The 19,781-nt window shown below is 35.7% G+C and overlaps 2 protein-coding genes across 3 annotated transcripts; both read left to right on the forward strand.

Moving 5' to 3' along the window:
* The first annotated feature begins 408 nt into the window (after positions 1-408).
* Positions 409-6,547, forward strand: LOC149379558 (glycoside hydrolase family 2 protein). 2 transcript variants are annotated; one of them, XM_089603015.1, is made up of 17 exons: positions 409-644; positions 833-1,072; positions 1,176-1,322; positions 1,402-1,480; positions 1,575-1,758; positions 1,960-2,025; positions 2,192-2,431; positions 2,517-2,723; positions 2,794-3,097; positions 3,178-3,337; positions 3,418-3,526; positions 3,608-3,740; positions 3,811-3,866; positions 3,927-4,226; positions 4,314-4,436; positions 4,764-5,441; positions 6,193-6,547. In XM_089603015.1, exons 1-17 carry the CDS (start codon positions 497-499, stop codon positions 6,361-6,363), a joined length of 3,345 nt encoding a protein of 1,114 aa, XP_089459141.1. In that variant the 5' UTR covers positions 409-496; the 3' UTR covers positions 6,364-6,547. The 2 variants fall into 2 exon arrangements, with proteins under 2 accessions (XP_089459141.1, XP_089459142.1); XM_089603016.1 differs by lacking the exon at positions 409-644 and having other exon boundaries at positions 940-1,072; positions 1,193-1,322.
* Positions 6,548-14,053: 7,506 nt separating this feature from the next.
* Positions 14,054-16,180, forward strand: LOC149379559 (cytosolic sulfotransferase 1-like). Its single transcript, XM_089603451.1, has 2 exons — positions 14,054-14,883; positions 15,654-16,180. The coding sequence occupies exons 1-2, from the start codon at positions 14,140-14,142 to the stop codon at positions 15,999-16,001; spliced, it is 1,092 nt and encodes a 363-aa protein (XP_089459577.1). The 5' UTR covers positions 14,054-14,139; the 3' UTR covers positions 16,002-16,180.
* Positions 16,181-19,781: the final 3,601 nt, after the last annotated feature.

Consider the following 19,781-nt stretch of genomic DNA (forward strand, 5'->3'; position numbering starts at 1 on the left):
AGCAGCTAAAAATGATTTCGAACTTGGAGAAAACATGATAGAAAATAACAACTTTCAACTAATTGATTAACAAAATAGCTAAAATTATAAATTTTGAGCAAAATAACTGAGATTGTGTTCGGCAAATATTTTATCAATACATTAATTTTAGTTGATTATATAGCTATAAGTTGATTCTTCAAGTGAATTTGATGCACTAATATGAAGGTCCCTGGAGATGCTAATTCATCTTTCTTATAAGACCATTTTGGTTTTAATTAAAAAAAAAATAAAAAAATCACATACATTCTAAGTTGTCGTGACTTGCTTGCAATTCCACGTGTACAGTCTGGATGTCTGTATTTTCATCAAATCTCGCAGTTTAAAAAAGATCCGAATAAGCAGCACGTTGAGTTGTTATTAACTTATAAAGGATATTCCACTTGACACCAACTCTCTCTCTCTCTCTCAGCAAATTTTAGTTTGTGTTCTCTATTCTCTGGTTCAGTAAATTCCAATGAGTCGCTCAGCGATGATGAGTGGTCACATAGTTCTTCCACCAGAAAGTGGAAACAATGGATACAAAGTGTGGGAAGACCAGTCCTTCATCAAATGGAACAAGAGAGACCCTCACATCCCTTTGCGTTGCCACGAATCTCTTCAAGGTATACTTAACAATTACAAATTTTCTTTTCTTATTATTAATTTCTTTCCGCTCAATGCAATCGAAACTACATATTTATTAGGTCTACTGTTTCTCAGATTCACCGTTTGGTTGCGTTTTTAATACAGTAATTAATTTGATGATCGGACAACAAAATTGGTCTAGTAATCCTCTACGATTGTATATTAGGGTCTCTGAAATACTGGTACGAACGGAACAAAGTGAGTTTTTTGGCGGGAAACTCGGCTGTTTGGAACGACGACGCCGTTCGCGGAGCGCTCGACAGCGCAGCTCTCTGGGCGAAGGATTTGCCTTTCGTGAAGTCTCTCTCGGGATATTGGAAGTTTCACTTGGCTTCATGCCCCGAGAAAGTCCCGAAGAGCTTTTACGACGTTGCGTTTCGTGATTCCGAATGGGATGCTTTGCCCGGTGAGCAACGACCTGATCTGGTTTTTTGCTTTCGATTTCGGAATGATTAATTTTTTTTATTATAGACTTTGATTGACTCATTTCTCTCTATCTAATGAAACAGTTCCTTCGAATTGGCAGATGCACGGTTTTGATAGACCGATATACACGAATCAAATATACCCGTTCCTTCTTGACCCGCCTCACGTTCCCCACGAAAACCCGACCGGGTGTTACAGGACAGACTTCTATATTCCCCAACAGTGGCACGGTAATGACCGGATCCCAGTTTCCATTTCGTTGTTTCGATGTGAAAGTCTTGTCAGTGACATGACTGAAAATTCGACTAGGCCGCAGGATATTCTTACACTTTGAAGCCGTGGACTCTGCTTTCTTCGCGTGGATAAACGGGGTTCTTGTGGGATATAGGTGAAGGTTATGAACTTGACAACTTGTAAAACAATTTTGCGATATGTTTGACTTTCTTGTATGAGGTGAGTCTTGTGAATTTGTGGATGAGCAGCCAGGACAGTAGACTTCCGGCTGAATTTGAAATCACAGATCATTGCCATCCGTTTGGCTCGGAGAGCAAGAACATTCTCGCTGTTCAAGTGTACCGATGGAGCGATGGGACTTATCTCGAAGATCAAGACCATTGGTGGCTTTCGGGGATCCACCGCGACGTGCTTCTTCTATCCAAGCCGCCGGTTCGTCTCAAATTTTTTATGTTGAAATCACTGTGTTAACCATTGTTGCTTTGGAATATTCAAGGGTTTTTTTTTTTTTTTTTTTTTTTTTTTTTTTTTTTTTTACATTTAAGAAAAATGACTACTTGATATTTTATTGCGGTACTTCTTAGCTAGTTTAAGAGAGAGTTTCTTTAGTAATCGAAAACCATTTGTGTGAAGGTATTCATATCGGACTACTTTTTCAAATCAGACCTGACTATGGACTTTCTTCATGCAGACATTGAGGTAAGCATTTATGTCTATTTATCTCTCGATATCATAAATTTTATGTATTTCCTTATCATGACCATCGTGACAATACTTTTATTGAGGACCGATTGGAATCTGTTCTTGCAATTACGCCTCTTATAGTCATTCTAATTCTGTTCTTTTGTAAAAATGATTTTACAAGGTCGAAGTGGCGATAGATAACTCTCGAGAAACACCGAAAGACGATGTTCTTTCGAGATATACCATAGAAGCTTCACTTTACGACACCCATAATTGGTATAAGAGTGACTCGAACATCGATCTAACCTCGTCCAATGTGGCTACCATGAACCACAAAATCTCGACCATTAACCGTTTGGGATTTCACGGTTTCACTCTTGGAGCAAAACTGGATGCCCCGCGACTTTGGTCCGCAGAGAAAGTAAGGAATCTCGTCTCACGGTTTACATCTTCGATGATAAGTTCACGTGAGCTCACTAGTCTGTTGTTCTTGATTCATGTTTTAGCCAAACTTGTATGCTCTCGTGATCGTCCTCAAAGACTCCTCGGGGAACGTAATCGACTGCGAATCGTGCATGGTGGGTTTTCGTCAGGTGTCGAAGGCTACGAAACAGATGCTCGTGAACGGCCGTCCAATCGTGATACGAGGTGTGAACAGACACGAACACCATCCCCGCTTAGGAAAGACCAACGTCGAGTCTTGCATGATCAAGGTCATCATCAATCTTATACTCAATAGCTTTTGCTCTCGCAGTTTTACTTGACTCACTGTGCAAAAATCAGGACTTGGTTCTAATGAAGCAAAACAACATAAATGCGGTGAGGAACAGCCATTACCCGCAGCATCCGAGATGGTACGAGCTCTGCGATCTCTTTGGGGTTTACATGATCGATGAAGCCAATATCGAGACTCACGGGTTCGACCATTCGGCTCGGTTTAAGCATCCGACTTCTGAGCCGAGTTGGGCTAGTGCGATGCTCGACCGCGTGATAGGAATGGTCGAGAGAGACAAGAATCACGCTTCTATCATCATTTGGTCTCTCGGGAACGAGGCTGGCTACGGACCCAACCATTCGGCCTCAGCCGGTTCTACTCAGTTTCTCTGTCCCATTTAAAACCGTGATAAAAAAAATGCAAAACTGAATTTTATTATTATTTTGTGTTAGGTTGGATCCGAGGGAAAGACCCGTCTCGGCTGGTACACTATGAAGGAGGCGGGTCGAGGACCTCATCGACAGACATTGTTTGTCCCATGTACATGCGTGTTTGGGACATGGTGAGAATCGCAAATGATCCAGATGAAACACGTCCCCTGATATTATGCGAGTATGAGATTTGATGTTAATTTCTCATGAGGTGTGATCTCCTTCATTGTGCTGAGCGATTAGTTTTTGATGAAATGACAGGTATTCTCATGCAATGGGAAACAGCAATGGTAACATACATAAATATTGGGAAGCGATTGACAGCACTTTTGGCCTTCAAGGAGGCTTTATCTGGGAATGGGTTGATCAGGTTAGGGACTTTTCTGATTCTCTTATCCTCTCAAGATGTTATAGACATAACGGTAATAAAGTTTTTTCCTCTTAAAAAAAGGGGCTTCTGAAGGAAACAGAAAAAGGAAAGCACTGGGCTTATGGAGGTGATTTCGGGGACGTTCCCAACGACTTGAACTTCTGTCTGAACGGACTCGTGTGGCCCGATCGAACGCCACACCCTGCAATGAACGGTACGCTCGACACTAATCGTGCTACGACACCTTATTACAAGAAGCAATTTACAGTCTTGTTACTTTTCAGAGGTCAAGTATGTGTATCAACCGATCAAGGCCTCGTTTCACGACCAAAGACTGAAGGTACTTTCACTTTCCCATCTTTTTCAGCACATCTTCTGAATTTTTTTCTCTCTCTTTCAGATAAGAAACGCTTATTTTTTTGGAACGACGCGAGATTTGGAATTCACGTGGAGTGCTCTTGGAGAAGGGCACGAGATAGGGTCCGGAGGGTTATCTCTTCCTGTGATCGAACCTCAGAATTGCTACGACGTCGAGTTTTCGTCGTGCCCGTGGTATGAACTATGGGAGAAATCGTCCGCGGTGGAGTTCTTCGTCACGATAACTGTTAAGCTTGTGAATTCGACGATCTGGGCCGAGTCCGGTCACGTCGTTGCTTCTTCGCAACTGCAATTGCCTTCGAAAAGAGACTTTGTCCCACATGTAACTACTCACTCTTTATAGGGACTCCCTACTTTTTTGTTGCTTATGTGTATTCATTGATTTTTTTTAATTTTTTTTTTTTTTCAGGAGATCAAGGCTAATGGTGGTACTCTTGTTACTGAAACTCTTGGGGACAAAATTAAGATAAGCAAGGATGGCTCTTGGGAGATTATATTCAATACTCGAAGTGGTACAATCGAGAGCTGGAAGGTATTTGTGTTCTTCTTGTCACTCATTTTTACTAACAAAAAAAAAAGGATAAACGGAATCCAAAGATAGTTTCCAGATTTTCGAGAGGTTCTCCGCTCTTTGGCGAAAAAGAATGTCTTCCTTTTCCCAGAAATCTATTACAACCAACATACCTTTCTTCTATCATCATAGTAGCTCTTAGTTCAGACTTATACTATTTTAGCTATTTTATGTTCAACTACCAATTATCTAATTTTTATTATAAATCCTATATACCTTAGATCCTGACAATCTCTCAACTTTTCCTTTTTTTTATACGTTAAAAAATCGAATTTCTCCAATCGATAGGTCGAGGGAGTTCCGGTGATGAACAAAGGCGTGATCCCGTGTTTCTGGCGAGCTCCGACTGACAACGACAATGGAGGAGAATCCAAAAGCTACCTCTCCCAATGGAAGGCCTCAAAACTCAACGCCCTTCGCCACGTCACCGAAGAATCATCCGTGCGGAGCGTCGTGACCGACAGTCTCGTGAAACTGTCCGTCAATTTTCTCAGCATCCCGGAAGAAACCAAACACGATGACAGCGACCCCGTCATCAAGACCGAGGTGGCGTACAGGATAAGCGCCTCCGGGGACGTGATCGTGGAGTGCCAGGTGGCGCCGGGGCCCGGGCTCCCTCCCCTGCCCCGTGTGGGGGTTGAGCTGGGTCTGGAAGGGTCGGTGGGGCGGGTCGAGTGGTACGGGCGAGGCCCGTTCGAGTGTTACCCGGACAGGAAAGCCGGGGCCCACGTCGGGGTGTACGAGGAGAGCGTGGCCGAGATGCACGTGCCTTACATCTTTCCGGTGGAATGCGCGGGCCGGGCCGACGTGAGATGGGCCGCGTTTCGGAACCCGGACGGGTTTGGGCTCTGTGCTTCGGTTTACGGAAGCTCTCCGCCCATGCAGATGAGTGCGAGTTACTACTCTACGGCCGAGCTTGAGCGTGCGACTCACAATGAAGATCTCGTTAAAGGAGACAACATCGAGGTAATTTTTATAATCATTATAATTTTTTTTTTCCTGGTGCAATGCTGTTTATTTTTAATTAATCAAATAGGGCGAAACATGAAGCGGTTTTCTAGCGAAAAATAGGGTTTAGGGATTTCTAGCGGATAAATAATTTCTTAAGATTTTGTTGGAAATTTGCTATGTAGGCTTCAGATTTTTTATTTTATTTTTATATATTTTTTTTTACTACAAATAAGTATGTTCTAGAGGTAGAAATGATAGCTTGTTAACTTTAGGAAATAATTATTTACCACCAGAGAATAGAAGGTCAAGAGCTGCTAATTTTAACAAAAAGTATACGAGTATTTGTTCAGAACCTAATCTGTCACGTAGTTAAATCTGTTAAAAATAATTTCCAAGTAAAATGCCAGGTTTCTTGTACTTGAAGTAATTTACTTATCACGTTATACTTTGCATGAGCTGCAATAAGTTCATACTTTGTAGATTTCTACCAAAATTTGAGAAAGTTAGATATGTAGCCAAAGTTCTCTTCCAAAATAATAACAGTAATAATAAATGTAGCCAAAACATTCATTCATTTTCACGCCGTATAGTTTTTGCAATAATATTTCAGAAAAAAATAATTTACCACGACAAATGTATAATTACCGACTGGATTGTTAAAAAAATTCGAGCAATTTGCATAGGAACTTGAATATTAAACGCATCGGAATATATAATAAAATAAATTAAAAGTTGACGGGTATTGTTTTTTGTGGTGATGAAACAGGTTCATCTTGATCACAAGCACATGGGAGTGGGCGGGGACGACAGTTGGTCTCCGTGCGTCCACAAAGACTATATCGTCCCTCCCATCCCTTATTCTTTCTCCATCAGGTTCTCCCCTATCACTCCCTCCCTCTCGCCCCACGATATTTACCGTTCCCACCTTCACAACTAGATAACTCATCGTCACATTTATTTATTTATTTACATTCTTATTGCAGCTATTTATAATAAGTCTGTAACCAATAATAATTGATCCATTGAAGATGTCTGGACTGGAATATATTGTGTTTAACCTTGGTTGAACTTCGAATGCTTTGTTGGCTATACAAGTTTGTTCCTAAGATTTCTTGTGGATTGCTTTGATGTTTTATTTATTTATATTTTTATTTTATTAAATGATGAAGTCAAAAACTAGTGTGTAATCAAAATATATAAAGTTAGTAATAATAGTAATAATAAAAAGTTAATAATAATGAACTTCATTGTCAGATATAGTGTAGTAAATTTTGCTGGAACGAGTTTATGTGGGCGAAATGACCAGTACCAGTTATAGGAACTTTGATAACCAGGGCTAACTGGAGTGGAGAATACAAATTTTGAATTCAAGCTTTACTTAAAAATTAGGCTAAATTAAATTAATGGGAGCTGGTAAAACAGTTTTTTTTTAATCTCATCTTTATTGCGTCTTAATTTTGCGATAATACTCTTGTTCATATACATGGATTTCATGGCACAAGTACAACGAGCTAAAAACAGGTATGGTTATTATTAAAATTTAAATTTAACATTGTTATCAAGGATAGTCTCACATCGACTGGGTATTACGATCCTGTGCTCTTTATAAGGCTCGTGGGTTACTCCTCTAATTACCAAGCCTGGTTTTAGATGGAACCCCACAAATTTAAGATGATATCAAAGCGGAGCCCATTCTCGGTTGTTGTATCAAGGATAGTCCCACATCGATACTTGATTTTACATGGAACCCCACAACTTTAAGAATTGTTTAGGTGAATTGTTAACCCACGCTATGTTACTAACAAAATATTAGATGAGTGATCTTTTGCTAATATTTGAAGCCCGAATAAGTATACACGCAAACACTGAACGAAAATTGATTGTATAGATTGATGTCGTTGTGTGCAAAAACTAAGGGTCATAGGAGATAATAAAATCAAATAAGAAAGTAACATACAGTTGAGAAGATCTTTGGTTCATATTTGAGTTTTTTTTTTTTTAAATAAAGAAAGTTGAATAATAAGATCATCCAAGGAAGCAAGCGTGAGTGATGTAAGGATATTGATTTGATGTTAATGAGTGTATATATACACATAGACATTCCCTAAGTCTGCATACACACAAACATATACATATATACATATACATATATACATATACATACGAGCAAATTAAAAGGAAAAATAATGGGTTCATTAAAGATTTCTCTTATGGTAACTCTTCTTATTGTGGCTTCCTCGTCTCTCTCTACAACTACGGCTACTACTAGGAAGCTTCTAGAATCGGATGATATCTTAGATCCGCAAGCCCAACTGCTTGAAAATGTGAACTCAGAGGTTCAAAGTGCTGGATCGGAAGAGGGACTTGGAAATGAACCGCATGCTCGATTCACTCGAAATTGTGAACTCAGAGGTTCAAAGTGTCGGATCAGAAGAGGGACTTGGAAATGAACCGCATGCTTAACCACTTGGAGTTGTGAACCCGGCCAGAGGTTAAAAGTGTCGGTATTAATTAATTATGTTATCGTTTCATCGTCCATTACGTTCGTTGCTCCGGTTTCATCATCCATGTTGTGTTTTTCGCTCTTTATAATATATGATATTTGTTTCTATATATAATATATATGTGTGTATGTATGTTGTCTCGTATATATTTGTTATGTGACATCAATAAAGTTTAGTTCTTTTGTTTCCTCTATAAAACCATTTTTTTTCCTTAATTCTAAGTAAAGAGCGATGCCTTTTTTTATTTTTTATTTATTTTTTTTTTATATATAATGTGCAAATTTATGTAAATGCCCAAGTCTACTGAATACAGAAAGTGGTGTATACGAAATGTTCGAATTGTCCAAACGATGACACCTTATCCAAATGACTATTTACTTATAATTTACGAAAAGTTAAGTTTTTTAGCAATTCACAAACTTTTAATAGCTTAGTGTTGCGATATTTTCGCACACTCAAGTGCATATGTCGCCTAAGTAATATAGATTAGTAAGTAAGGATATCGAACCCACGAGGACTAAGCTTAATTAATAATTAAATCAACTAGAAAGAATTGAACTCAAAAGATGAGGAAAAGGTTGTCACCAATTTTCGACAAAAACAAAAACAAAGCTATTAAACGGTGATTCTACGGTTATGCGAAGGAAAGGACCATGGCTTCACTAGTCTATATATGTAATGCTTTGGATTCACATAAATAACGCACGATTTAAACATTCATACTTTGCTAGTCGCGTTCACAATAATAATATCACTACATCTCTCTCGAGCATCTAATAACCCTAGCATATGCAAAATTTTATCTCTCGATCTCAATTTTTCATAACAAGGCGTGCATTAAACACAAGAACGCTTAAACGACTCAGTAACAAGGCGTGCCTAGGAATGTGTTATAGTAATTCAATTCACGTGCACAATCAACCTAATCTTTCTCAAACATCAAGTCAATATAAAATTCAAGATAGCTAATCACATTCAAGCATTAAGAACAATATTGAATTAAGCAAAACAATATAGAATGAATAAATACTTCAAAATTGTGAAATTGAATCCATAACCATGTTCAAGACTCGCTACACCATAGCCCTTAAGGGGGATTAGTTCATGGCGTAGCGGGGAAACAAATAAGAAGAAAAAAACGAGAATTTAATGAAAACAAAACCATAGTAATTATCATAAATAAAAAGAAGATTTAAAGAGAATAGGAGAATAGTAGCGTAGACGAGGACGAACGGCTCTTAAAAATCTCTATCTCTCCCAAACACAATAAGGAAATTTAAAATAAAAGCAAAAGTATAGTGCAAGGTTACAAGAGTTGATTATATAGGTTTTTTGCTGATTCTTGGAGTAATCTGGGTCATTAAAATTGATCAAATGGCTCAAAACGATTTAAAATTCGTTAATTTCCGATTCTGTCTGACAAGGTCTCGCGGCGCGCGGAAGAAGGTGCACAACGGAAGTAGAATCGTCGCGGCGCGCTTCGAAGAATTTGAGGACTCGAGTTCCACGCCTGATGCTCGGAGATGAACGAAGACAATTTGCTCGAACGACGCGGCGCACGAAGAGGGGCTCGCGTCGCGCAGTAGCGTTTTCGACGTCTGCGCGGAACGCACGTATTGCTCGGAGACTTTGAAACCTCGCGGCGCGCAGTTCCAAAAAAATTCACCACTTTCTTTGCTCTGTTTTGACCCGCTTCGACTCCCGATTACTTTGTTTTGTCGGGAAATGAGCGTATAGAAGGTCCTTTACTTTTTTAAAACGGTAAATCATCATAAATACTCTAAAACCATCAAAAATATCCGAGAACTTGCTAAATTCAAGTTGAAAAATAAGAGTTTAACGCGTACGAAACACACCTATCATGTCTCTTGACCTAATTTTCGGATATGGTAAAATTATTTGAAACAAAAATTAAGCAGGAGAACACACTGTAAAGTAAGGTATTCTTAGAAGAAAAAAAATGAAGTATCTTCAATAATCTCCACATAACAAAAGGTTTTTTTTTTTTTATTATTTTTAAAACTTAGAAGATGCCTCTATTTAGGAATTTTCTCATATGCCGAACCTTATAAGTTATAACTACTTTTTTCCTATGTCAGTCTCACATAGTTACACTAAATTTCGTCAGTGTTGATATTTGGATTATCAGTGCCGAAGAAACAGCGACGCAATAAGACATCACTAAAGTCGTCGCTGAAGACCTATAGCAACACTTTTATTGACTTTCAGCGACGCCGGAAATATTTTTCTTGTACTTTTAGAGTTAAGGTTTGTCTAAATATGTTGCAAAAAATGTAATAAAGTCCGAAATTGCCAAGTTCATTTGATTTATTATTCTTTTTTAAAAAATTGGTTTTGCCGTGACTTGAAACCATTTTTCCATTTAGAGAGGTGGAGTGCTTTACCAACTGTGCTAGCTCCTTTTGAGTTACTTCGTATATAGTTTTATGTACAACATAAAGATTTTGTGTTAAACAGAATAACTCCTAGTTCCTCGTAGTTTTATGTACAACATGAAAATTGGAATGCATTGTTTGCTACGCTGGGCCTGTTATGGTGAATTCTGGTTTAGATGCTGAAATTAAAAGTTTAATTTGGAGTTTTCATTCTTCATCTATGTTCTGGTCGAACATTAAAGTTCTTGAGAGTGACAGCAAGATCATGATGGATGCTTTAAGCTGTATTATTCAGCCTCCATGGTTGATAGGTAGCAGATGGAATTTCATAAAAAAAAAGGTTCTAAAGAACATCGAAGCTAAACACGTCTATCGGGAGAGAAATAATGGGTAGATGTATTGAGTAAGTACGGTAATGTCTTACCTTGTATTTTATACATTGCTTTAGAGTATCGTCGTTTTATTGAGAAGATAGCAAAGGGTATAGATATCATAATTTTACTAGGGTTTATAAGGAAAATAGTCAATTTAAACGTTTGACATTGCTAAATAACCAATGTTTGATAAATTTTAAGTATATAACCACTTTCAGACGTAAATCTTATATAAATAGTTATTTTCATATATACAAACGTCGACTATTTACATAATATTTACGTCTGAAAGTGACTATTTACCTAAGATTTACTAAACGTTGGCTATTTAGCAATGCAAACGTTTAAATTTGCTATTTTCCTAATTTTCAATAATTTTCTTTGTGTAATCTATACCTCGTACTATCTTCTTTATCTAATTTAATTTTTTTTTATGTCAATAAAATTATAATCACGGTTTTCCTCGTAAAAACTTTCATGATACTGTCCATATTTAAAAAAAAAATATGATAAAATGCACGAAGAAGAGCGCAAAGAATATAAAAAGATATATATGGATGTAAAACAACAAAATTGAAAAAACACAAATCCCAAAAAAAAAATATTGAATTCATCACGTAAAACAAAAACAAAAAATGTTATGATAAACTTATTTATATATATATATATATATACACACACACACACATACAATGCCAACAAATATCTGGAAAAAAAAAATGAAGAACAAACCATGAACATGTTTTGTAAATACGATGACAATAGCGAAAAGACAAATCTCATACAATTTCAAAATTGAATATTGTTCAAATAGAATTGAAAATCAAACAAGCGAGAAATGCTAAAACTAAGTAAAGTGTGTGTGTGTGCTTGCAAAATGGGGAGAAAAACTTTTAAAGAAAAAAAAGTACCGGGCCACACTGAACTAAAGCTCCACTGGAGAAAAATCTGGATCCGCATTAAGTATTGAGGGCATTGAATGTCTTCATGAAACGGTACATAATCATGATGCATCATATTCATATAGTTGGTGGAAAATCTTAATCAATATTACCTGTTGAGTTAAAATGGAGGGAAAATCTAAATTTACCCCACTATATAGTTTAGTCAAGGTGGCAAAACCTCTTTCTCACGTGAGGTTACATTTAAATAATTCGCAGACTTGTGGTGTATGTACATGTTTATCCATGTACATATATATGCATGGGTGTCGTGTTATATCTTTTTTTTTATTTATTTATTTTATTTTTATAAAATTAGACGAGATTACGAGTCCGTAAAATTTAATCAAACATGTATGACCGTACTTTCATAAATTCAAGACCGAAGTTATTTGGAAGTGACAAGATAGTATTATTCAACTAGAATCATCATTATCCGATTTCTCTTCATAATTTTGGTTCTTTCTTTGTTTTGCTGTACCTGCGGTCCAGATATGTTCATTAAACTTCGTAGTGGCGTTAACACTTGAATGAAATTGGGAAAGTGGGTCCCACCATTTATGTATACGTGCTCATGAGAAGTCAAAATAGGAAATGTATATGAATATTATGATTGCTGTTTGGCGTGGTAAATAACTTTTGAAAAGTTGTGGCGAATGAGATATATACATTTCAAGTTGCTTATGCCTTCTGTTCATTGGCGTGACTATCTGTAAAAGCAAGCACTCATGAACTCACTTTTCCTCCCACTCGGGTCATAAAACAATATATACATATATATATATATACATATATATATATATATATATATATATATATATATAACAACACATCGACAAAATTATTTATGGTCTTTGATTTTTGTTTGTTGCGTTCATAATTCTTGATCACCAAGTTATTTAACACTGTCGATGGTATAAATGTGTGACATTTTGATTTCACGAGCTTAGCTTGTGACTTATTTTGTATTTCGGTAAAATATGGTATTGGTTTAATGCTTGTTTTTGTACTTATCTTAATCGTCATTGACCTCTTTGAATTTCAAGTTCTATACCGTGTTTCTTAAAAACAGTCTAGTAAATAGGTTCAAATTCTTTCAAAGATGTGATCAGATATGATTTTCGAATCTTGTGCGATTTAATTGTGATTCCTTGTTATTGTGGTTTATACTTTCTAGGCTTAAATACAGTTAATCACAAATGAGTTAATAAGCCGACCTGTATATACTTATAATTCTTTGAGATCTTTCGTCTTCTACAAGTTTTTGCGATCTTCAATTTTGGTGTTCATATATGCAAAAGGTTGTTATGGTGTATACTGTTCATGAGAATTGCGTGGCTCTACGAGAGAAAGGATTATTGGAAATGAGATGATCTCAAACTTAAGAAGATCTTATAGTTGTAAATTCGCTACGGATAATTTAAGGAAAGCAATAACTCAAGAGGGATTCTTGGAGTATACTTTTCTTGTTGATGTAGTAAATTAATTTCCACCCTAAGCTAACAAATGTTATCACCAAGCTGAGTCACCAACTTATGTGTTGATTTGATATTCTGCATTAAAATTATGTTATCATCATTAATTGTTAACTCATAAGTTATAACCTGGTAACCAGTATAAGTTGTTAAACATATAGTCTAAAACCATATTGTGAATTGTAATAACTAATACAAAGTTATTCTGAAAGTATTATTGATTTTCTGCTATTTTAGTCATTAGAAAAAATGTAAAAATTTATAAATTTATAATTAAATCTAATCTAGACAACTAAATCATACTAACAAACAGAAAAAGGTTGGCTATAATTTTAAAAAAGTTTAATTAAAACTTAATATTACTTTAATATCCAAATTGCTTAAAATTAAATTTAGGTTTTTATATGATGAAATAATAATTTAATTAGTCGTTTGTATAAAATTAAGTTAGCTAAGTTGAAAAATAGGTCTTAAGTTTCTAATTAGGCGATATAATTTGTTAAAAAAAATATTTTATTGAAATACTAGAATACGAAAAGATGTTTCTATTTTGCTCAAAATGCTATTTTATGGGCAAGCTTAGAACTATTTGCTGGAAATTTTTTTTTCTTATTATTTATTTAGTTCTAACATATTTCCAGTTAGTACTATGCAGTTTACTTGGTATATCTTTAGTCTTAAAATAATTATAACAATTCATCATATAGCAAGGTTTAGATCTTTTAGACCTCAAGTGTTTTGCGAACACTTTTCTTTTCCTTTCAATATTTAACATATAAAACATCATTAAAATGGAAAGAACGTACTTTTCATAATTCAATCAACGCGACATTAATTATTATTAACAAATAAAAAGAAAAAAGAAAGAGAGAAGAATCTAGCTCGATATCATATATAATATAATAATAAAACTCTCATGAGTATCCTCCAGCTAAATATGTGTGCGTGTATATATAAATTGACGTTCTTATTCACATGCAATCCCATGATCAACACACCTCACTAAAATAAAAATAACTAGCCATGATGAGTCTCACAGAGCCCTCACCACCACCACAGCCATTACCATTACCATTACCGAGCAGCTTAGACAGTAGTGATGATCATATCACCAACAAGAACACGAAGCTACCAGAAAATAAGGACATAAATAACAACGACGATATCATTTCCCAACTCCCTAAAACAAGAGGCTTCTTGGTTGGCCCAAACTCGACTCTCACCTTATACCAAGACTTTTGGTACCCCTCGGCGGTCCTCCCAAACGTCGTCGCTTTCCAAGCCCATTTCAAAGCCCAAGACCAAGACATCCTCGTCGCAGCGTACCCGAAATCCGGCACCACGTGGCTCAAAGCCCTAACCTTTTCCATCGTCAACCGTGAACGCTACACCCCTTCCGAGACCCCTCTCCTCTCCAAGAATCCCCACGAGCTCGTGCCCTTTGCTGAGTTCGTCCTCTACGCCGGAGCCAAGTGTCCGGATCCGGATCCGAACCCGGACCCGGACCCGAGGCTCTTGGCTACGCACGTGCCGTATTTGTCCCTGCCTGCATGCATTAGGAGCAACGACTCGAAAAGTCGGGTCATCTACGTGTGTCGAGACCCCCGTGACGTAGTCGTGTCGTCGTGGCACTTTGCCAAGAGCAACTCTGGGTGGACTATGGAAGGCTACGTCAACGACAAGTTTTGTAGAGGAGAGACAGGGTTCGGGCCCTATTGGGCCCATGTGCTAGGGTTTTGGAAGGCTAGCGTGGAGAATCCAAAAAAGGTACGAGTTAATCCTTGATATTTGAATTACTGGGCTATAATTATAATCGATGGTAGTCGTTTCGACTATTTGATATAGTTTCTTTTATATATATATATATATATATATATATATATATATATATATATATATATATATATATATATATATATATAAGGATACGTAGAATTTTCACGGGCATAAACGCCAATTACGATGAAAATGATAAAACAAAAAGGAAAAAAAATTTGGATCCCTCAACATGTAAAATTTCGATTTGTTGCACTATCGACTTTTCAGACCTGACTAAACAAATTCGGATCACCATACTCTAACAAAATATCTAAAGTATTAATTAACGTGGCTTGCTTGCTAAACTTGTTTAGAAATACTATGAATAAAAAGAACAAGGGAGTTTGTCGCTAGCACAAAGATAGCCAACTATATTATTAAACAAATACGAAAAAAGTGAATTGATTTTCCTCGCGCGCGTGGACATAAACTTTGTATCATTTTTTTTTTCAAAAAAGAAGAAAGGTAGATGTGAATCCTTTTTTTTTTCTCTCTAGAAAAAATTGATGAATATGAAAACGCCGGCAGATTATACGTCTTAACATTATTAAACGCCAGCCTGGGCTTGTCATTTTATAAAAGAAAAATGTTCTCAAACATGCCTAATTTATAAATTTCAACTTCATTAAAAAAAAAAAAAAAAAAAAAAAAAAACTATTTCAAGTCGTGACTCTATCATCTAAAGTTTCAACTCTCTTCATTGCCGTCATATCTGAAAGGTGTTGTTCCTCCGGTACGAGGAGATGAAGAGAGACGCGGCGGTGCAGGTGAAGAGGATCGCGGAGTTTGTAGGGCTTCCATTCTCTCCGGAGGAAGAGAGCCGAGGGGCCGTGGAGGACATCGTCGCGCTCTGCAGCTTGGGAACGCTCAAGGAATTGGAGGTCAACAAAATCGGAAAGTTCTCGCTTAATTTCGAGAACAAGAGCTATTTTCGGAAAGGAGAGGTTGGAGATTGGGTCAATCATCTCACCCCTTCCCTTGCTCAATCGATTACTAAGATGGTCGAGGACAAAGTCAACGGTTCAGGTCTCACCTTTCACACCGTACAAGAAGATGTGAAGCCTTGATTCTATATTTTCTCAGTTGAAGTGTTGAAGTATTGTGTTGTGATTTGTGATGTAATTTTCGGTTTTCATTACGAATATTTGTCCAGCGTGCAGTTACGTCATGCATGCATGCACAGCTATGTCAGCTCGTGATATTTAGTGTTAATTTGTTGTGTTGTTATTATTATTGGGTTGTTGTTATTAAAGTATTATCTTAATTATTGGATTTTTTTTTTTGTTTCCCGTGCTATAGTTTATAAATCGTGCTGCATTACATTCGAGCTTCACGTGAACTGAGCGAGAGAAAGAGAGAGAGAGAGAGAGAGAGAGAGAGAGAGAGAGAGAGAGAGAGAGAGAGAGAGAGAGAGAGAGATTTTTTAAAAAAGCAAAATAAAATGAATAATATCTCTCATTAATCTAAACGGTAAGTTACGAGCTTAATTATAATTTATATAATAACCCTAGTAAGATTTCACGTATAATAACGAACTGAATTACCTCCACCACTAATGAGCAACAACATAAAATGAACGATACCAAATGACTCTTCTTATCAGGTTGAAATGGATATTAGATTGACCGCAATTAACTAGATATAAATTAAACTAATCATGCTATTCGTTGACCCGATAAGTCTTTAGCTCTAAGTTCAAGCTCTTCTTCACAAGTTGTCCGTTAATCTCTCACGGATATATTTCTCAACCATTTGAGTTCTTACTGTGACAAATTTTTATTTTTATTTTTAGTTCCTTTTCTCCCATGCTGTACCTTTACAAAACATTCTTATATTATACAATAATACAATAGTACGTCTTCATTTGCAGCAGATATTTACAAGAAATAAAACCTTTAAACTTTAAGATTGAACACTTGTTACGATTCATAGGGATAGGGACAAGACCGACTTAACATAAGTTCGTCTAAAGAATAATTTTAAAAAACTACCAATTTTTCAAGACTTAAAAACCCTACTTAAAAGTTTTAATATATTTTTAAAATAGACGTTTTTGAAACAGATCACTGGATAGAATACTCTTAGTCTCTTAAGAGTTAGTCTAGAAATTACGGTTTTTTTAAAAGGAAAATTGAGACATAATTTCATTCAGAAGCCTCAAGTGGACAGCTCCTTTTTGTATACCATGTGGGTACATCACCACTCACATAGACATTATCATTAAAATAAAATGGATTAATTAGCTGTTGACATCGTAACTTAATTTAAAATATTTTTTTCTTCTTCATAAATTACCATGTTTGTCATTCTTTTATTGTTCCATGTGTGCATTTTTTATTGGGTAATCTAACAACGTAGCCAATTTCAAACATGGTTTTAAGGATGTAGCCAACGTTTGGTAAATTTTGTAATTTAGCCATTTACATAAATAAACGGTTAGAAAATATCGAAAATACCCTTATGTAACATAAATCATAGAAACCAAATACTAACCAACGTTTCAGCCAACCGAAGTTTATCGTGCGTAAAATAAACGGAAATTAACTGAAATTAACAAAGCAGAGGAGATTAACAAAAAATTAGAAAGAAATAAACGCTCAATAACCAACTTTGTCAAATATAGAATTTTTTTAAAAATTCGAAATATATACATGTGTATTAACTTCGAAAATTCGTATTGAAAATTTGATCGGCTTGTGAATAACACCGTATTAAAGGAAATGAAAGAAATATCAATTAACACCATCGACCTCTACCTGCACATATGTAAATTTACCATAATTAACATAAATTAACAAAACAGCGGAGATTAACAAAAAATTAGAAAGAAATAAGAAAACGCTCAATAACAAACTTTGCCAAATATTGATTTTTTTTTTAAATTCTAAATATATACACGTGTGTTAACTTCGAAAATTTTGGTTGACCAAATGTCGGCTACAAGTTTTGTAAGCAAATTCTAGTAGAGGATATTATAGTAATTAACATCTTATATAATTAAGACACGTCATTATTTTTTGGCTAGAGTGAAAATTTGGACGAAACATTGGCTAGATTACAATTTCAACGTTTCAGGTGGTTTAGTTCGACTAATTTTTCTTTTTTATTTATTATGTATTTACTTATAGTCTTCAGTTGTGCCTAAAAATGACTTCATTTTCAAACTCTCGGCGACGGACGCTTATATTCGCAAAACAAAGTAGATTTTAGGTGAGAAATTACCTCATTTACCATCAATTTCATAACATTTTATAACTTTACACCAAAAGACTAATTTGGCCAAAATGTCAAATGCTCTATGTCAACAATGTTGACATCTAATAGTGAAGGGCAAAAATAGATGTCAATATTATTGACATCAATGGTGGCATTTTGGGCCTAATTAATCTTTTGGTGGAAAGTGAGAAAATATTATGAAATTGGTGATAAATGAGGCAATTTCTCATTTTAGGTTTACATATAGCATTTTTATACCCATGTTAGCTTTTGAGGTATTCCAAGAATGATTTTAAACGTGGTATATTTAAATATCTATTTTGAGAGAGTTACGAAATTTATCCTAAAAATTTGTATAAAAAATATCTTTTGATCTTCTCAAAATGCGGCCCAAATCAAAATAGAAATTATCTTTTGATCTTATGCTTAAACCACTACCCTGCTGTAGAAGGTCACCTAGTCTTGTCACTTAGGCTAGGCCATTTGACTTTTTTATTTATTTATTTATTTAATTGTTGTTTAATAAAAGAATATATTAGGGATTTCGACACGGTTCCCTCTGTTATTACTTATTAGCGGTAGGTGATTCATACCTTATTTCAAGTATATTTGCAAATTATTGTCTTTTTTAGTGTATTGTTGCATAAATCTAGAGCATTATTAGGGGAAAAAAAAAATGAAAAGGGTAAAGAAACTTATCATTACAAAAATAAAGACACTCAAAGGTGGAGTCCCTCCAGGTGGCGATGGAGATCCAGCAGAACCCGAGATCGTGCGTCCTCGACTCCCAATACGTCCTCCGCGAGCTGTCTCCGCCGCTGGTCACGTCCTTCAGCCAATCCTTCCCCGTCACCCACCCCAACGAATACAGCCTCTTCTTCGCCAACTGTTCTTCCCCTTTTGATTTTGCGTGAAGTGCTGTTGTTTTCAAAGATCACAGAGAAGAAGAAAAAATGGTGGAGCAGCTAAAAGAGAAATAGAGAATCCAATGAGAAAAAAATAAAAGTATAAAACCGTAATTGTGTAAAAAGACAAGTCATATTTTTGGATTAAATTAGATTTATTAGATTTTTGCCCAAAACTATTGGAAAAGGTCGGAATAATCCCTATTTGCAAATTATTGTCTTTTTTTTAGTGTATTGTTGCATAAATCTAGAGCATTATTAGGGGAAAAAAAATGAAAAGCGTAAAGAAACTTAATCATTCCAAAAATAAAGACAATCAAATGCCATTTTTACAATATTATATTTATTCTAAAAAAAATATATAATGATCTAAAGATTATCAGTCTTTCATTATCTCTAAAAAAATATTACGGTAGTTTATGTTGCACTGATAACTGTATAAATAATACTTTTGTCAATGATTCAATTGAGGTCTTCAACAAACCTAATGTGAAGTGTCTTGTCAATGATACTAACAAACGACATCTGTAAAATACCTGCTCTTTGATTGATTGTCGTTTCTTTGTCTCGTCGTTTTACAGTATTTGTCGATTTTCCCTCTACTCAATAAGTTATGATCATGAATTCTGATTAAAAAAACAAATGTTAAAATAAAAGTCTTTGCCATCTTTATTTTCAAAGAGCATAGTGCATACACTATCAAATTTTAAAAAACTAACGTAAAAA

The sequence above is a fragment of the Urtica dioica genome, chromosome 12, assembly GCF_054948205.1.
Source record: "Urtica dioica subsp. dioica isolate 48M chromosome 12, U.dioica_male_clone48M_v1_H2, whole genome shotgun sequence".
NCBI classification, from domain to species: Eukaryota; Viridiplantae; Streptophyta; class Magnoliopsida; order Rosales; family Urticaceae; genus Urtica; species Urtica dioica.

Bases quoted from the DNA above. Each gene is read 5' to 3' on its own strand.
- LOC149379558 (XM_089603015.1), top strand. From the start codon at position 497: ATGAGTCGCTCAGCGATGATGAGTGGTCACATAGTTCTTCCACCAGAA. The intron at 1,073-1,175 runs GTGAGCAACGAC...CTAATGAAACAG, and splicing joins CGAATGGGATGCTTTGCCCG to TTCCTTCGAATTGGCAGATG. The intron at 4,227-4,313 runs GTAACTACTCAC...TTTTTTTTTCAG, and splicing joins AAAGAGACTTTGTCCCACAT to GAGATCAAGGCTAATGGTGG.
- LOC149379559 (XM_089603451.1), top strand. From the start codon at position 14,140: ATGATGAGTCTCACAGAGCCCTCACCACCACCACAGCCATTACCATTA. The intron at 14,884-15,653 runs GTACGAGTTAAT...CATATCTGAAAG, and splicing joins GCGTGGAGAATCCAAAAAAG to GTGTTGTTCCTCCGGTACGA.